This window comes from Schistocerca piceifrons, chromosome X, assembly GCF_021461385.2.
Source record: "Schistocerca piceifrons isolate TAMUIC-IGC-003096 chromosome X, iqSchPice1.1, whole genome shotgun sequence".
Taxonomy (NCBI): Eukaryota; Metazoa; Arthropoda; class Insecta; order Orthoptera; family Acrididae; genus Schistocerca; species Schistocerca piceifrons.
In genome coordinates, this window is record NC_060149.1 from 139,382,175 (window position 1) to 139,399,419 (window position 17,245).

At 44.9% G+C, this 17,245-nt stretch overlaps 1 protein-coding gene across 1 annotated transcript in view; it reads left to right on the forward strand.

Annotated features, from left to right (window-relative positions):
• The window catches only part of LOC124722222 (nose resistant to fluoxetine protein 6-like), a 96,149-nt gene that overhangs the window by 10,212 nt on the left and 68,692 nt on the right, over positions 1-17,245 (forward strand). Inside the window, exons 3-4 of the mRNA XM_047247416.1 lie at positions 7,152-7,250; positions 14,167-14,334. Of these exons, the coding sequence (XP_047103372.1) occupies positions 7,152-7,250; positions 14,167-14,334 (267 nt within the window). The remainder of the gene's footprint in view (positions 1-7,151; positions 7,251-14,166; positions 14,335-17,245) is intronic.

The window sequence follows — 17,245 nt, forward strand, 5'->3', positions numbered from 1 at the left end:
CCATTTTTTTTTGCAACAAGTTGGAGTTTGTTCAAATGTTCAAATGTGTGTGAAATCTTATGGGACTTAACTGCTAAGGTCATCAGTTCCTAAGCTTACACACTACTTAACCTAAATTATCCTAAGGACAAACACACACACCCATGCCCGAGGGAGGACTCGAACCTCCACCGGGACCAGCCGCACAGCCCATGACTGCAGCGCTTTAGCCGCTCGGGATTAGCCAAGCAGTCTTAGGCGCTGCAGTCATGGACTGTGCGGCTGGTCCTGGCGGAGATTCGAGTCCTCCCTCGGGCATGGATATGTGTGTTTGTCCTTAGGATAATTTAGGTTAAGTAGTGTGTAAGCATAGGGACTGATGACCTTAGCGGTTAAGTCCCATAAGATTTCACACACATACATACATACTGCAGCGCCTTAGACCGCTCGGCTAATCACGCGCGGCTTGGGAGTTTGGACCGGACGGAAAGCGTACTCAGATAGCCGAAGCGGCAGCTGGCACGGTACCTCAGCGTGTTCGGTCAGAGGGATAGTTGCCTTCTGTAATTAAAAAAAAAGTCATCGATGAACTTCAACGGGTGTCATGGGACGTCCATCCCGAAGAAATGCAGCGAACAATGACGAACAAAATGATATCATTGAAAAAATAAAAAAAAGAGGTCAAAGGGACCCCTCGCGTATAATGGGCAATCCGGGTTCGAGTCCCAGTTCGGCACAGATTTTTATTTCTTGCCATTGAATTCAATTCAGTCCCCAGTTGAGGACGACGTCCAAATTTTATTTCATTTTCTCATGTATATGTTTGGCTGCAGAATGAAGAATGGCTTATATTCGAAAGAACAGACACCACACGTATATAAATAAGAGTGTATATGACCGAGAGATTAGCGTGAAGGGGAACCCAAGCTCAACCTATAAAATTTCGGAGGTTGTTCAGGGATATTTTGTTCAATATTTTGAACATAGCTGCACAACAGCAACGGTTCCACGTAATAAAATTATAATCAGCCAACCAGTTGCAATGGATAAAGAAATTCTTTACCTAGGTTTCGACAAATATAAATTTGAGTCGCTTGTGAGCTCTGCAAGATCCATGAACTATTTTGTATTTACGTGACAAACCCTAATTCTAGGGCCATCTTTCACTTTTGACAAATGGATCTATACCGACGATTGTAAAAACGGCGATGGTACATTAGTCCTTACTAATGTAAAATTGCTACCTTCTGAAGAACACAAATTTATATTTGTCGAAACCTAGGTAAAGAATTTCTTTATCCATGGCAACTGGCCGGCTGGTTATAATTTTATTAGGATATTTTCTTAGTATTTTGGTATGAGGTGACCAGTGGCTTGCCGGCCGCGGTGGTCTCGCGGTTCTAGGCGCTCAGTCCGGAACCGCGCGACTGCTACGGTCGCAGGTTCGAATCCTGCCTCGGGCATGGATGTGTGTGGTGTCCTTAGGTTAGTTAGGTTTAAGTAGTTCTAAGTTCTAGGGGACTGATGACCATAGATGTTAAGTCCCATAGTGCTCAGAGCCATTTGTACCAGTGGCTTGTTACAGAACCGTAATGTCATTACTGTTTATTCGGTTTGTTACTTCAATTAGGAGGTGACATAAAAAAGTAATTTACACATATGGACCCCGGCAAGGTCGTTTCAGAAGAGTAGATATGCTGAGTTTCCTGCAGACGCAGTTGTGGTGCGGTACGGATAACGGTTGGAAACTTTCCTCATGTTAGCACGTTGTAGGTGTCGCCACCGGCGCCAACGTTGTGTGGATGCTCTGAAAAGCTAATCATTTGCATATCACAGCATCTTCTTCCTGTCATTTAAATTTCGCGTCTGTAGCACGTCGTCTTCGTGGTGTAGCAATTTTAATGGCCAGTAGTGTACAGTTTTCAATAATGTTATGGATGTTGCAGTTGATTAAGCTCTGTATTCTTTACATTGTTTCTTCTTTACCATCACGCTATACTGTTTTGTGGCAAAATAAACCCAATCTTGCAAAATTTCCAATTGTTGCTTTACTTCTGGATATCATTGTACTTAAGTATATTCTGGTATTTGACACATGTACTTGGGAAGCGAGTGTGACGAGACTGCGTACCAGGGGATGTCCTGAGGATGGTGCTGTGTGCGAGTCAAATGACGCTGCAACTGGAAACGTGCTCCAAAGTTGAAGTACGCGGGACAGTACAATTCCTGTGGGCAAAACGTCTAAGACGGATGCAGATTCACCGAGAAATTCAGACTGTATATGCACAAACGCAATGTCACGTACAGCCTTAGAAAGTGGTATCAACAATTGGATGAAGGCCACACAGACGTGGAGGATGCTGAGGAGGAGCTACAGCCATCGACATCGGCGACAGACGGGAATGTCCAGCCAACCTAGGCACTGCCATTGAGGAATTCAACGATTGGTAGAACGTTCCGACTGTTGTTTACAGAGACTTGTTGATTATGTTAAAACATAGCGTCATTTATCTGCTTCACTTTGCCATAATAATCTGTAACTTACTTTTTGGATTCCCTCGTACTTTTGCTTCTGTGAAAATTGGAGGCCTGTCTAAAAAGTATCCGACTTTTGACCAGAAAAAATATCTCGAATACCTGACGGGATTGGGCCTTCAAAGTAGGCCCCTTGTGCTTGCACACACTTAGCCCACCGATCCTTCCAATGCTGGTAACACCTCTGGAAGTCTTCTTTTGGAATGGTGTTCAGCTCCGTCGTCGTGTTCCACATTACCTCTTCTCTACTCTCAAACGGGATCCTTTCGGTGGCGTCTTTAATTTTGGAAACAACCAGAAGTCGCAAGGAGCCATTTCTGGAGAGTAAGGAGGTTGGCGAACGGCTGTGATTCCATGTTTGGCCAAGATATTTTGGATCAAATGGGATGAATGTGCGGGGGCGTTGTCGTGATGCAGTTGCCAGTTTTTCGCCGTCCACATGTCTGATGTTTTGCGCCGAACTGCGTCACGGAGTCGCCGGGGAACATCTTGATAGTACTCCTTTGTCACTGTTTGTCCTTCTGGTGCGCATTCGTGATGCACAGTTCCACGGACATCAAAGAAGACAGTCAGCATCACCTTGATTTTGCTTCGCACCTGCCGCACTTTCTTCGGCCTTGGAGACTCGGGTGCTTCCATTGCGACGACTGTCTTTTTGTTTCTGGGTCGTACCCGTACACCCATGACACATCTCCAGTAATCACGGTGTTCATAAACCTAGGATCAGTATTGGTGGCGTCCAGAAGATCCTGTCCAACGTCAAAACGCCGGTCTTTTTGTTCCGGCGACAACAACTTGGGCACGAATTTCGCATCCACTCGGTGCATGTTCAAATCATCACGCAAAACTGCATGTGCAGAATCTTTACTCACTCCAACCTCTTGGGCAATCTCCTGCACGGTCAATCGACGATCTGCCATCGCCAAATTTTGCACCCTCTCAACAACAGCTGCACTCCGAACAGTTTGGGGCCTGCTGGTCACTCTCTGCTGATGTGCGTCCATTTTTGGTCGGTTGAACCACTCCTTAATTTGTGTTACACCCATCGCATCTTGTCCAAACACCTGCTGAATCTTGCGAATTGTTTCGCTTTGAGATTCACCAAGCTTTTGACAAAATTTGATGCAGTATCTTTGCTCAACACGTTGTCATCTTAAGAGAATCGGTAATCCGACGAACACGTTGTGTAGCATCTCACTCAGAGACCGACAGGCAGCGACTGACAAAATTCACTCATGCGCATGAAGGTCTCTTCCTTTACTGTGTACAGTGGCGCCGCGCTATCGTCTGTATTTTGCGTGAGAAAATCAAAGGTCGTATACTTTTTAGACAGTCTTCGTATCTCTACAACAGTGAAAAAGGCGGTACTGTGTGATGACTAAAACGTACAATACAGAACACAGAGAACTGCAAAAAATCTCGTACAAAGCACGCAGGCTGTGATGTGGATGCCGTCTCTGCGGGAACAGTTCAACAGATTGTCGTCTCCCCTCTGCCTTTTCATTCAGTGAACACACATGCGTATTACATATTGGCCAGCTCCTCATCAGTAAACGAATCTGTTCTGCTGTGTATCACTTAACGTATATCTGACACTGCCGGAAAAGCAGGCCCGAGACAAAAGCGAGCAGTGCTAAATGCAAGGAGAGGGCGAAGAAAAATTGAGCATTACTATTATCAACTTCAAGTACCGTAAATGAATGGAACAAGTTTGTTTCCAGGCAAGACACACAGCACATACCGTCGACATTTGCACTGGTGTGCAAATGTAAAGATAAACTGAGGTAAGAAATCAAACGAAATGAAATTACTCTGTAACGATCCACCGGAGAAAGGGTCCATCGTACCAAACTATGCAGAAAATACTCCTGAAAAACCTTCGAAGTTTTGTCGGCGGGGTTCAGGGCTACCCAGCATATTATTTTACTTTCATGTAAGCCTTTAGAATTTAGAGCCACCTCACATTTTCAGCCGCAAGTAGAACAGAGGCGAACGCTGAAAATATTTTAAGATTTCACGACAAATGAATCTGGATACACTAACTGCTAGACAATCCCCGTTACATGCTCTGTCTTTTTCGGTTCGATACTTAATTGATAGCCGTATCTGTGTGGCGAATTCGGTTTAAGGTGACAACCTTTTTCCAGAGAGGAGAAGGCAGTCCATCTCTGGGCTCCTCAGCTGCAGAACGCTTACTTGCCCGTTATGGCCGGCGACAGTCAAACAGAGAGCGGACACATTACGATGACAGATTATTAAGCCGTCAGCACAGGGGACTAGGCAACTAACGTCTACGTGCACGCAGATGGGATATTCCGAGTCACGAGACATATCGCTGGCAACACACGGGACTAGCTGGTTAACGTGATTTTGTGCTCTCTGTGCTCTCCACCGGCAGGTTGTCTGCTTTATTTGGCTCGAAAACCAAACACTATGTTCACGAAAATGGACGGGCGTAGAATTTCTACTGACGCTCTTTTGTGGCACATTGGCAGCGAACAGAGCTGTGATTCGAGTTACTCAGCCATGTGTTTAACAATGTGTGAAACTTTTCACCTCAAAGAATTCCGAAAAAGAGTGAAATAAGCTCGCATCTACATCACATGGATACTGTGCAAATCACATTTAAGTGCTTGGCAGAGGGTTCATCGAACCACCTTCACAATTCTCTATTATTCCAATCTCGTATAGCGCGCGGAAAGAAAGAACAACTATATGTTTCCGTACGAGCTCTGATTTCTCTTCTTTTATCGTGGTGATCGTTCCGCCCTATGTAGGTCTGTGTCAACAAAATATTTTCGGATTCGGAGGAGAAAGCTGATGATTGGAATTTCGTGAGAAGATTCCGTCGCAACGAAAACCGCCTCTCTTTTAATGGTTTCCAGCCCAAATCCTGTATCATTTCTGTGACATTCTCTCCCATATTTCGCGATAATACCAAACGGGCTGCCTTTCTTTGAACTTTTTCGATGTACTGCGTCAGTCCTACCTGGTAAGGATCCCACACCGCACAGCAGTATTCTAAAAGAGGACGGACAAGCGTAGTGTAGGCGGTCTCCTTAGTAGGTCTGTTACATTTTCTAAGTGACCTGCCAATAAAACGCAGTCTTTGGTTAGGCTTCCCCACAGCATTTACTATGTGTTCTTTCCAATTTAAGTTGTTCGTAATTGTAATACCTAGGTATGTAGTTGAATTTACGGCTTTTAGATTAGACTGATTCATCGTGTAACCGAAGTTTAACGAGTTCCTTTTCGCACTCATCTAGATGCCCTCACACTTTTCGTTATTTAGGGTCAACTGCCACTTTTCGCACCATTCAGACATTTTTTCTACATTGTTTTTCAGTTTGTTTTGATCTTCTGAAATGTTCTTTTCGGATGATGCAAGCATCATAATCAAATGCAATATAGATACAACAGCAGAAAGAAAGATAAATGGAACATTCACAAAAATTATCGGTTTGTGGTTTAAAAATCGTCCATCACTCTATTTACAAAAAAGAAACACCGTTCATTCACTCCTGCAAAATATAGGATATATCGCCATAAACATCAACAACGCACAATGGAAAGGAAATACGTGATACTGAATGCTGAAAATTCATGGCCGTTCTTATTCATCAGACCTTGAACTGGAAGTCACACATTGTGGATCTTGTCAAGAGCTCGAGTTCAGCAACATTCGTTCAATATGTAATTGCTTATTTTGGTGATGAAAGTCTCAGAAGGTGTAATTTCTTATTTAATCCACAGCTCTCGTTGATAATGTGGCTCTTCTTTAACATAATTGCTGACCCTCAAATATTTCTCGTCTGCCTTCAAGCGTACGTCCGAAATGCGTCAGGTATAGTGCTCGGATTGGACATACTTTTGCTTTTCTTTCTTTCTCGGGCCTTTGTCCCGCTCCAACGCGGGGTCGGCTTTGTTATGACGGATTTGGCAGTGTTAATGGCAGATGGTGGCCGGAAGCCCTTCCTGATGCCACCCTGAACCCCCCAGGACGGAATGTCTGTGAGCCGTGTAACTGGGGCCGAACGTGGGGACCAGTCTGGTATTCACCAAGCGGGATGTGGAAAACCGCCTAAAAACCACATCCAGGCTGGCCGGCATACCGGCCCTCGTCGTTAACCCACCGGGCGGATTCGATCCGGGGCCGGCGCGCCTACCCGAGTCCAGGAAGCCGCGCATTAGAGCTCTCGGCCACCCTGGCGGGTGACTGGACATGCTTTTGTTTATACTCGTTCAACTCCCAAACGTGACAATTGAGAGTGAATTCTTTAAAAAAGTTCTCTGCTCTTGATAAGTAGATATGACTGAAAGCCATGTGTATATTTGATCGGAAAAGTAATTAATCAACTCCGTAAAACTGAATCGGATTAGCTAACTCTATTCACAATGAATAGCAGGTTGTCGATGCATTGTACAGTAAGTATTGAAATTATTTCGTGTCGTCGGTATCCTCATCCTGCAACACAAATTTCATTTCATTTGGATACTGTCTTCCGCTTACAACAGTTCTCTTATTTTAAGGTGAAATTCCAGAGACGAGCTCACTGATGTAGAAGTTATTACTAAGAATTATTTCATAGCGCTGCACTTTTAAATACAAATGTAATAAACAGCTCTTTTGTTCGCAGAGGTGATCGAGTGTAATGGAAACCATCTGAGCTACACGGCGAGTGGACCACCTGAAGATAAAGAGCCGCCGGTTAAAAAAGAGGTGAACACAAGGCAAGGTAAGCACGGAATTTCTTCTGAGTAAATGCGTGTTGTTAAATTTCCTACGGAATGACTGAAACATTTCTGTTTTTATGTACATAAAGCGACACAATTCAAATTAACTATTTAAATTCGTTTGAAGCTGAAACCACTTTCATCTGCTGTATCCATCCAAATTCAACACGAGTTAGAATTATTACAAGTACGTAAATTGATGGGGATCAGTGCTGTCAGCTGCAGGGGGGAGCACTACGCGAGATCAGCAGCGACGAGTGAAAATAAGTGCTGGACCTGGATTAGGACCCGGAATCTTCTGTTTACTAGCAGATGCGTTCACCACTGCGCTATCAAAAAATGGTTCAAATGGCTCTGAGCACTATGGGACTTAACAGCTATGGTCATCAGTCCCCTAGAACTTAGAACTACTTAAACCTAACTAACCTAAGGACATCATACAACACCCAGCCATCACGAGGCAGAGAAAATCCCTGACCCCGCCGGGACTCGAACCCGGGAACCCGGGAGTGGGAAGCGAGAACGCTACCGCACGACCACATTCCCACCGAGCTTCATCTATCCGCAGCCCCTGTCCATTGACTCTATGTTCGCTACTCTGAGATTCCCACAGAGGTCGAATGAGTTATCCGAATGGAACCGAAATCGGGAGATGTGATGTAGATTTACCGACAAACTAATGATTACAGTTTCAGAAAAATTGGATGATTTATTCAGTAGATAGAGCTTCACAAGGCCGCGCGAGGTAGCCGAGCGGTCTAGGGGGCCATGTCATGGTCCGCGCGGGTCCCCCCGCCGGAGGTTCGAGTCCTCCCTCGGGCATGTGTGTGTGTGTTGTCCTTAGCGTAGGTCAGTTTAAGTTAGATTAAGTAGTGTGTAAGCTTAGGGACCGAAGACCTCAGCAGTTTGGTCCCATAAGACCTTACCACAAATTTCCAAAAGAGCTTCACAAATTGAGTAAGTCAACAGAGCGTCGGTCCACCTCTGGACCTTACGCAAGAAGTTATTCGGCTTGGCATTCATTGACAGAGTTGTGGACATCCTCCTGAGGGATGGGCTCTGAACACTATGGGACTCAACTGCTGAGGTCATTAGTCCCCTAGAAGTTAGAACTAGTTAAACCTAACTAACCTAAGGACATCACAAACATCCATGCCCGAGGCAGGATTCGAACCTGCGACCGTAGCGGTCTTGCGGTTCCAGACTGTAGCGCCTTTAACCGTACGGCCACTTCGGCCGGCCTCCTGAGGGATATAGTGTCAAATTGTCACGTTAGATCGTCAAAGCCCCGAGATGATTGGAGAGCCCTGCCTGTAATGCTCCAAACGTTCTCAGTTGGGGAGGGGTACAGTTACCTTGCTCGCCAAGGTAGGGTTTGGCGAGCACGAATAAAAGCAATAGAAACCCCTGAATTGCGCAGGCGAGCATTATCTTGCAAAAATGTAAGCCCAGGATGGCTTACGATAAACGGCAACAAAAATGGTACCTAGAATATCGTTTACGTACCGCAGTGCTTTAAGGATGCCGCGAATCGCAAACAAAGGAGGCCTGCTATGAAATGAAGTGACACTCTAGATCATCACTCCTGGTCGTCAGGTCGTATGGCGGGCCTCAGTCGGGTTGGTATCACACAGCCGTCCGGGGCGACTCCAGACACGTCTTTTCTGGTCATCGAGAGATCTCTTCGAAGCGGGAGTCATCACTGAAGACAATTCTACGCGATTCAATAAGATTCCAAGCTGAAGACGTGTCTGGAGACACTCCAGACAGCGGTGGGACACAAACTTGACTGCCGCACGCCATGCAACCCAACAACTAGTTGTGATGGTCTGGGTTGCCACTTCTTTTCAAAGTAGGACCCCTTTGTTTCTTTTTCTTGGCACCCTTACAGCACACCAGTATGTCGACGATATTCTACGCTCCATTTTGGTTGCCGTTCATGGCAAGCCATTCTCGGCTTACATTTCAGCAAGATAATGCCCATCCGCGCACGGCGTGAATTCCTACTGCTTGTCTTCCTGCTTGATAAACGCTACCTTCGCCAGCAACGTTGCTGGATCTCTTTCAAACTGAGAACGTTTGGAGCTTCATGAGTAAGGCTTTCCAACCTTCTCGGGAATTTGACGGCCTAACTCGCCAGCTGGACAGAATTTGGTACGATATCCCTCAGGAGGACGTCCAATAACTCTGTCAATCAGTGCAAAGCCGAACTGCTTGTATAAGGTCCACAGGCGGACCTATGTTTTACTGACTTAGTCAATTTGTGAAACTCTTTCTCCTGAATAACTTATCCAATTTTTCTGACATTGAAATAATTAGTTTGTCTTTACGCGTACATAAGATCTACCGATTTCAGCTCCATAAGGATAATTCCTTCGTGGTGCTTCGTTTTTTTTTGTTTTTTTTTTGTCTTAGCGGGTACAACAGCTTTGGAACAGGAACTTAAGGCCTTGTAAGTAATCCTAAGCCAGTGAAAGTTGTGGAACGTATGGAACAACAAACACCTTAAGTTCACCATGTCAGTGTATTATTTACTCAACAATGTACTACATTACAGAATGTGTTCAAAATGACGACCACCACAATCGATACATGCATAACATCTTCGTAGAAAATACTGGTGCACTATACCACGTACACCAGGCATGCACGAATCTCATCAGGCACTGTTAGTATCCTGACGGGAAGTGTTTCTTCGACGGCAATCGGTGTCACGTACATGAGGCTCCTCAGGCGCCCCCTCCCCCAAAAAAAAGCAAGGGGTGAAAAACGAAGTGAGCGAGGTGGTGACCGTGCAATTGGATATCTCCTTCCAAACCAGCCCCTGAGATATATGACTCTGAATGCATCACGTACTTCTACGGCAAAGTTTGTTGGTGCTGCATCAAACCATGCTACACAAAACGTTGTTGTTGTTGTTGTTATGGTCTTCAGTCCTGAGACTGGTTTGATGCAGCTCTCCATGCTACTCTATCCTGTGCAAGCTTCTTCATCTCCCAGTACTTACTGCAACCTACATCCTGCTGAATCTGCTTAGTGTATTCATCTCTTGGTCTCCCTCTACGATTTTTACCCTCCACGCTGCCCTCCAATGCTAAATTTGTGATCCCTTGATGCCTCAAAACATGTCCTACCAACCAATCCCTTTTTCTAGTCAAGTTGTGCCACAAACTTCTTTTCTCCCCAATCCTATTCAATACCTCCTCATTAGTTATGTGATCTACCCACCTTATCTTCAGCATTCTTCTGTAGCACCACATTTCGAAAGCTTCTATTCTCTTCTTGTCCAAACTAGTTATCGTCCATGTTTCACTTCCGTACATGGCTACACTCCATACAAATACTTTCAGAAACGACTTCCTGACACTTAAATCTATACTCGATGTTAACAAATTTCTCTTCTTCAGAAACGATTTCCTTGCCATTGCCAGTCTACATTTTATATCCTCTCTACTTCGACCATCATCAGTTATTTTACTCCCTAAATAGCAAAACTCCTTTACTACTTTAAGTGTCTCATTTCCTAATCTAATTAAAACAAAACGTTATCTTTACTGAATTTAAGACGCGTGTGAACTGATTGTCCTTGTTGTTCCTGGCAATCCAAAGCTTTCACTAGCTCAGGGTTACTTCCAAGCCAAAACGTTCCTATCCCAAAGTTTTTGCATTTCGACTCTTCAATTTGCGTGCAACCTTCTGAATGCCCGCCCTGTTGGCTGTGCGGTCTAACGCACGGCTTTCCGGGCGGGAAGGAGCGCCTGGTCCCCGGCACGAATCCGCCCGGCGGACTTGTGTCGAGGTCCGGTGAACCGGCCAGTCTGTGGATGGTTTTTAGGCGGTTTTCCATCTGCCTCGGCGAATGCGGGCTGGTTTCCCTTATTCCGCCTCAGTTACACTATGTCGGCGATTGCTGCGCAAACAAGTTCTCCACGTACGCGTACACCACCATTACTCTACCACGCAAACATAGGGGTTACACTCGTCTGGTGTGAGACGTTCCCTGGGGGGTCCACCGGGGGCCGAACCGCACAATAACCCTGGGTTCGGTGTGGGGCGGCGGAGGGTTGAAGTGGACTGCGGTAGTCGTCGTGGGGTTGTTGACCACTGCGGCTGCGACGGGGACGGAGCCTCTCCGTCGTTTCTAGGTCCCCGGTTAACATAAAATACAATACATACCTTATGAATCATTCAGTATTTATTAGTGTGACACTTTCATAGGCCTGACACGAAGTTAGTTATCACAGTTAATGACCAGAAGAATTGTTTCCCACAGAAGAAATAGGAAATGGCAACCGATGACTTTAATGCAGCGTCGTGCGCGATTTTTCACACTGTGACAGACATAGCGACTCTGTCTAAGGGATGACAGCAATAGCGTTATCATTGCTATGCTGCAGGTCTTCCAGAATATGTGGAAGCTGTTTCAGCGCACCTGGTTCTTCAACTGTCTCCACAGGTGAAAACCACAGGGAGGTATATCAGGCCATCTTTGATGCCAGGATATGTTAGTACTCTTGCTGACTGTCCTGTCTTCAAAGAACACGTCACGATATAGCGCCAAGACTGCATGTGTGATGTGTGCTGTTGCTCCATCTTACTGAAAATGTGCAGTCGTTCCTCTTGTATTGTTTGACAAATTGTTGGAACAGTTTTGAGGCCAGTTTCATTTTGGCCATCCTGTAAAAAAAGAAAGATCGAAATATTACCGGCCTCGGTAGCCGAGGTCGCTAATGCACGCCTCTGCGGTGGCACTCGGCTCTTAAATAAACCGAACCGAATCCTGTGGCGGATGACGTTTCCACTGCCCATATTTTGCTAGCAAGGGTAGGAGTAGTGGTAGCCTAAAGTTCCTGATCGCCAGTCTTTGCAGTAATGTCCTGGATTGAATATCAAACCTCTCCGCAGTGTTTCATATTATGAGGGAGTGTGGCACTGGTATGATGATCTGTCTGTCGGTTGGGACGTTAAGCGTGGCGAACACCCGAGAGGAATAGCTTGTGTCCGGCACCGGAATCCACCCTCTCCTTTCTCTCATCCTCATTGTAAAACGCAAACATAACACTTCACTATTCAGGCATCCATGACACTCGCCTACACTTCACGAATGCACATACAATACAACTCTCACATATCTCCAAGGAAAGGGGGCAATGTATGCGGAGAAAAAACACGCTTCCCGAGAGGCTCTAAACTTATACGCCTTGGGATATCCTTCTGAACAATGCCTCGCGATATTTAATTTTTTTTTTTACCGAAACATTAAGGTACTCCGGTGATATTCACTGAAAATCATTTAACAACACAAAAATTAACACCCTTGTACATCGTTGGTGAATTGTTGTAAGGGTGGATTGCACGATTTGGACTTATTACTAATAACAAGCGAAAAAGCTAAAGTCATTACACAGTGCGCCAGGCACATTACTCCCAGGCCAAAACTTCATTTAAGACACAGCATTCATCACTCAGCCTCATAACTTTGAAGTAGGGTTTTGTGTAATATTTAGCGTCTATCTTCAAGCGTCTGCCAGTTAAGGAGTGTCGATTATTCTGTGATGTTTTCGCGTACGTCCAACAAGCTATTGACCGTTTGTACTGATATTATTTGTATAAGTCAATACGTGCTGTTACGGCTATTTGGTAAAGTGCCAAATATTTGATCAAAGTTCTAGGATGGGTCGCTCAAATGTTTTTATGGTGCGACTGAGCCCACAAAGTTCAAGAGGTGACTGATTCTATAGGACCGACGAAATAAAACTGGCCCGAAAAATATTTTATCCGCCTTAAGATAGCAAACCCAACATTCATTACTTGCAGTCAGGGCAGAATATGTAAACTGGGTCGTCTCCTTTAGGTGCATGAAATATTTTCAGGGCGTTTCATTTTATTCACTGTGTAGTTATGACTCCTTGATATCATAGACATAGGATACTACATCTTTTGCCTTTTGTGATATGCACAATTTTACATTCCTGAACATCTACAAGAAGTCGCAATTCTTTGTGTCGCTTCGGGCTCTTGACAAGACTTGCCATACGATATTGCAGTGCCTGTGTTATTCTGATACGTTATTTATCCGCTGACACCAGGAAAGAGTCTTTCAAGTAAAATGTCTCACTTGTACGGGAATATGCACAATGGATGTACGAGTACAGGCTGTTGACGCATAGTTGACGACATATGAAAGTTTATGTGTGGCTGTGAGTCGTACACGGGTAGTCAAACGATAAGGCGACCGCTCGCGATAAACGGGATATCGGGGTTCGAGCCCCGGTCCGACACAAATTTTCTTACGAAATTAGAAATATATTAATACCTTCAGCTGCCGTCGGGCGTTGATATATACCAACGGGGACAGATGAAAATGTGTGCCCCGACGGGGACTCGAACTCGGGATCTCCTACTGACATGGCAGACGCTCTATCCATCTGAGCCACCGAGGGCACAGAGAAGAGAGCGACTGCAGGGACAATCTCGCGCACGCCTCCCGCGACACCCACATTCTCACCTTGTATGTCCACACACTACATTCGTAGTGTCCCACCCCAACACACACACTACTCGTGGAAGACATTCTTACCAGTCCCGTAAGAATTCGGGGAATATGTGAGCACCTGCACAGAAGAAGACGGTCATGGCCTGTATGGAGAGAACTGTATGCTTATATGGATGTAGTGTCTGTTCTTTCGGACATGCCCGAGAGAACAGACACCATATCCATATAAGTACAAATTTTCTTTGTCGTCATTCCATTCTACGGCTGATGGTTGTCCACATTCGCAATTGTGAAATTGTGAAAACACTTGATGCTTGTGAAGACAGACTGAATATTTGTGGAAGCTTTTTCAGAATATACTTCGTTATAGGTAAGTACGTCATCTGCAGAAAGTCTGAGGTTGTAATGTGATGTGACTGCAGGGACGTGGCTGCGCCTGTTGCTGTGCTTCTCGCTGCGCACCAACATCGGCAAGCTGCTGGACGTGGGCTCCGGCAGCGACGCGCTCAGCTGCGTGCACGGTCTGCGCGTCTTCAGCTTGCTGTGGGTCATCGCAGGCCACACCTGCATGTTCGCCTTCCCCTTCGCAGGTGAGCACGCCGCCTGATTCTACTGCCACTGCTTATCCTCACATTTCTTCGCAGCTTTGGTCCTAAAGTTCTTTTTTTCTTTTTTTTTTTTGTTTTTTTTTTTTTTTTTTTTTTTTTTTTTTAAAGCAACCGAAGGCGTATGTTTTGTCGAGTTACATTAAGAGTACTATGACCGAGGTTGCATCAGTGTTCTACTTGATACCGCTGCTGGTTGCTAATGTGTAAGTCCTGGGTTTGGTTCCCAGATGTTTCTTGGTGACTAGATCTGGAGCGGGGTCCATTCAGGCTTCTGAGACCAAATAAAATACTGATTTAATAAATAAACAGAGAAACTGATATGTAATCAGCCGAAGTGCCGTCGAATTGAAAGGTTATTCAGTTTAATATGACAATTTCCTTGACTTTCATACACCGATATGCCAAAGAAACTGGTACAGGCATTCGTATTCAAATACAGATATATGTAAAGAGGTAGAATGCGGCGCAGCGCTCGGCAACGTCTATATAAGACAAAAAGTGTATGGCACAGTTTTTAGATCGGTTACTGCTGCTACAATGGCTGGTTATCAAGATTTAAGTGAGTTTGAACGTAGTGTTATAGTCGGCGCATGAACGATGGGACACAGCATCTCCGTTGCGATGAAGTGGGGATTTTGCCGTACGACAATTTCACGAGTGTACCGTGAATATCAGGAATCCGACAAAACATCAAATCTCTGACATCGCTGAGGCCGGTAAAAGACCCTGCATGAACGGGACCAACGACGACTAAAGAGAATCGTTGAACGTGACACAAGTGCAACCCTTCCTCAACTTGCTGCAGATTTCAATGCTGGGCCATCAAAAAGTGCCACAGTGCTAAGCACCATCGACATGTGCTTTCGGAGCCGAAGGCCAACTCATGTACCCTTGATGACTGCTCGACACAAAGCTTCACGCCTCGCCTGGACCCGTCAACACAGACATTGGACTGTCGATGACTGGAGACATGTTGACTGGTCGGACGAGTCTCGCTTCAGATTGTATCGAGCGGATAGACGTGTACGGGCATGGAGACAATCGCATGAATTCATGGACCCTGCATATCAGGAAGGGACTGTTCAAACTGGCGGAGGCTCTGTAATGGTGTGGGGCGTGTGCAGCTGGAGTGATATGGGATCCCTGATACGTCTAGATACGACTCTGACATGTGACAACTACGTAAGCATCCTCTTTGATTACCGGCATCTATTCAGTCCATTGTGCATTCCGACGGACTTAGGCAATTCCATCAGGACAATGCGACACCCCACACGCCCAGAATTGCTACAGAGTGGCTCCAGGAACACTCTTCTGACTTTAAACACTTCTGCTGGCCACCAAACTCCCCAGACATTAACATTATTGAGCATATCTGGTATGTCTTGCAATGTGCTGTTCAGAAGAGATCCCCAACCCTCGTACACCTAGGATTTATGGAAAAAGCCCGGCCGGCCGCTGTGGCCGAGCGGTTATAGGCGCTTCAGTCTGGAATCGCGCGACCTCTACGGTCGCAGGTTCGAATCCTGCCTCGGGCATGGATGTGTGTGATGTCCTTAGGTTAGTTAGGCTTAAGTAGTTTAAGTTCTAGGGGACTGATAACCTCAGATGTTAAGTCCCATAGCGCTCAGAGCCATTTTGAAAAAGCCCTGCAGGATTCATGCACAATTTCAGACATTAGTCGAGTCCATGCCACGTCGTATTGCGGCACTTCTGTGTTCTCACCGGGTTACTACATTATATCAGGCAAGTGTACCAGTTTCTTTGGCTCTTCAGTGTACAACGTATCTACAATAATTTACAGATTGGAAATAACTTATTCCTCTTTATCTGTAAGGATAATCTCGCTAGACGTCTATATACATATATTAGAGGACAAAGTAGTACCAACTAGTTAAACACCACATGTTACTGAAACTACTAACCCTATCGTTTCGAACTTCCTTCCAGAGATTAAATAACAACAAACGATGTGTAGTAACTAGATTACCAAGTAATTTAGTATTTAATGAGCCTTTAAACCATAAATTCAACGTAAAACTATTTCCTCATTGAGGCTGTGAGCTCACTAGGTGCAGGCCAAATTGTTTATAAATTTTCTTCTTAGATACCGTAACGAAATTGCTTAATAGTAATTTTATAAATACGGCGAATGTTTCGTAGGACTATGTCGCTGTGAGGCCGATTTCCTTCCTTTACGCAAGACTACACCATCAAGAGGTTTTTGGCTGTTTACAATATCAGTTGGCACCTACATAATGGTTGTTTTCTTTTTGATACTGCCTTGAGAGAGATATAGCTTTCTGGTAATTTTCTGTCAGACTGGTTACAAAAAATACAAGCTTTACCCCTTCGCTTATTTCACCTCTCCTCTGTTAGTTGTTGCGTTTGATTGTAGCCCTGTATTTTCACTCTGCTCTCGACTGTACACGCTTACACGGCTGAATAAGCCTGTGGTAGTTGTTATGAGTTTGTATTCCCCCATAATCCTAGTTATAAATTACTTTGTGACTGTTAGTTATTATTAATCTAGATACGTTCAATAGTTATCATTTTTTGCCGTGTAAGCACAGATGAATTAATCTTGTGCGCAACAGTCATCTTGTAACACTGCATCCATGACAGAAGCTGAGTCACCGAAGCTGTTAACCTCAAATATTTGTGAAGCTATTTAAGACATCGTAAATCTGTTTTCAGCCAGATAAATTTTAAGTAACCCCTCTTTAAACACTATTTAGCCTCTTGTAATAGCAAATATTACATACAGACATTTCCGTATCAACTTCTCTTTGAGATATAGAACTATAGTGTCATCCTGGATTTTTAAGGCTCTGTGACTGTGCTTGCATTAATTAGGATCAACAGGACCCGTCTTCTTATCTTCACCAAAACA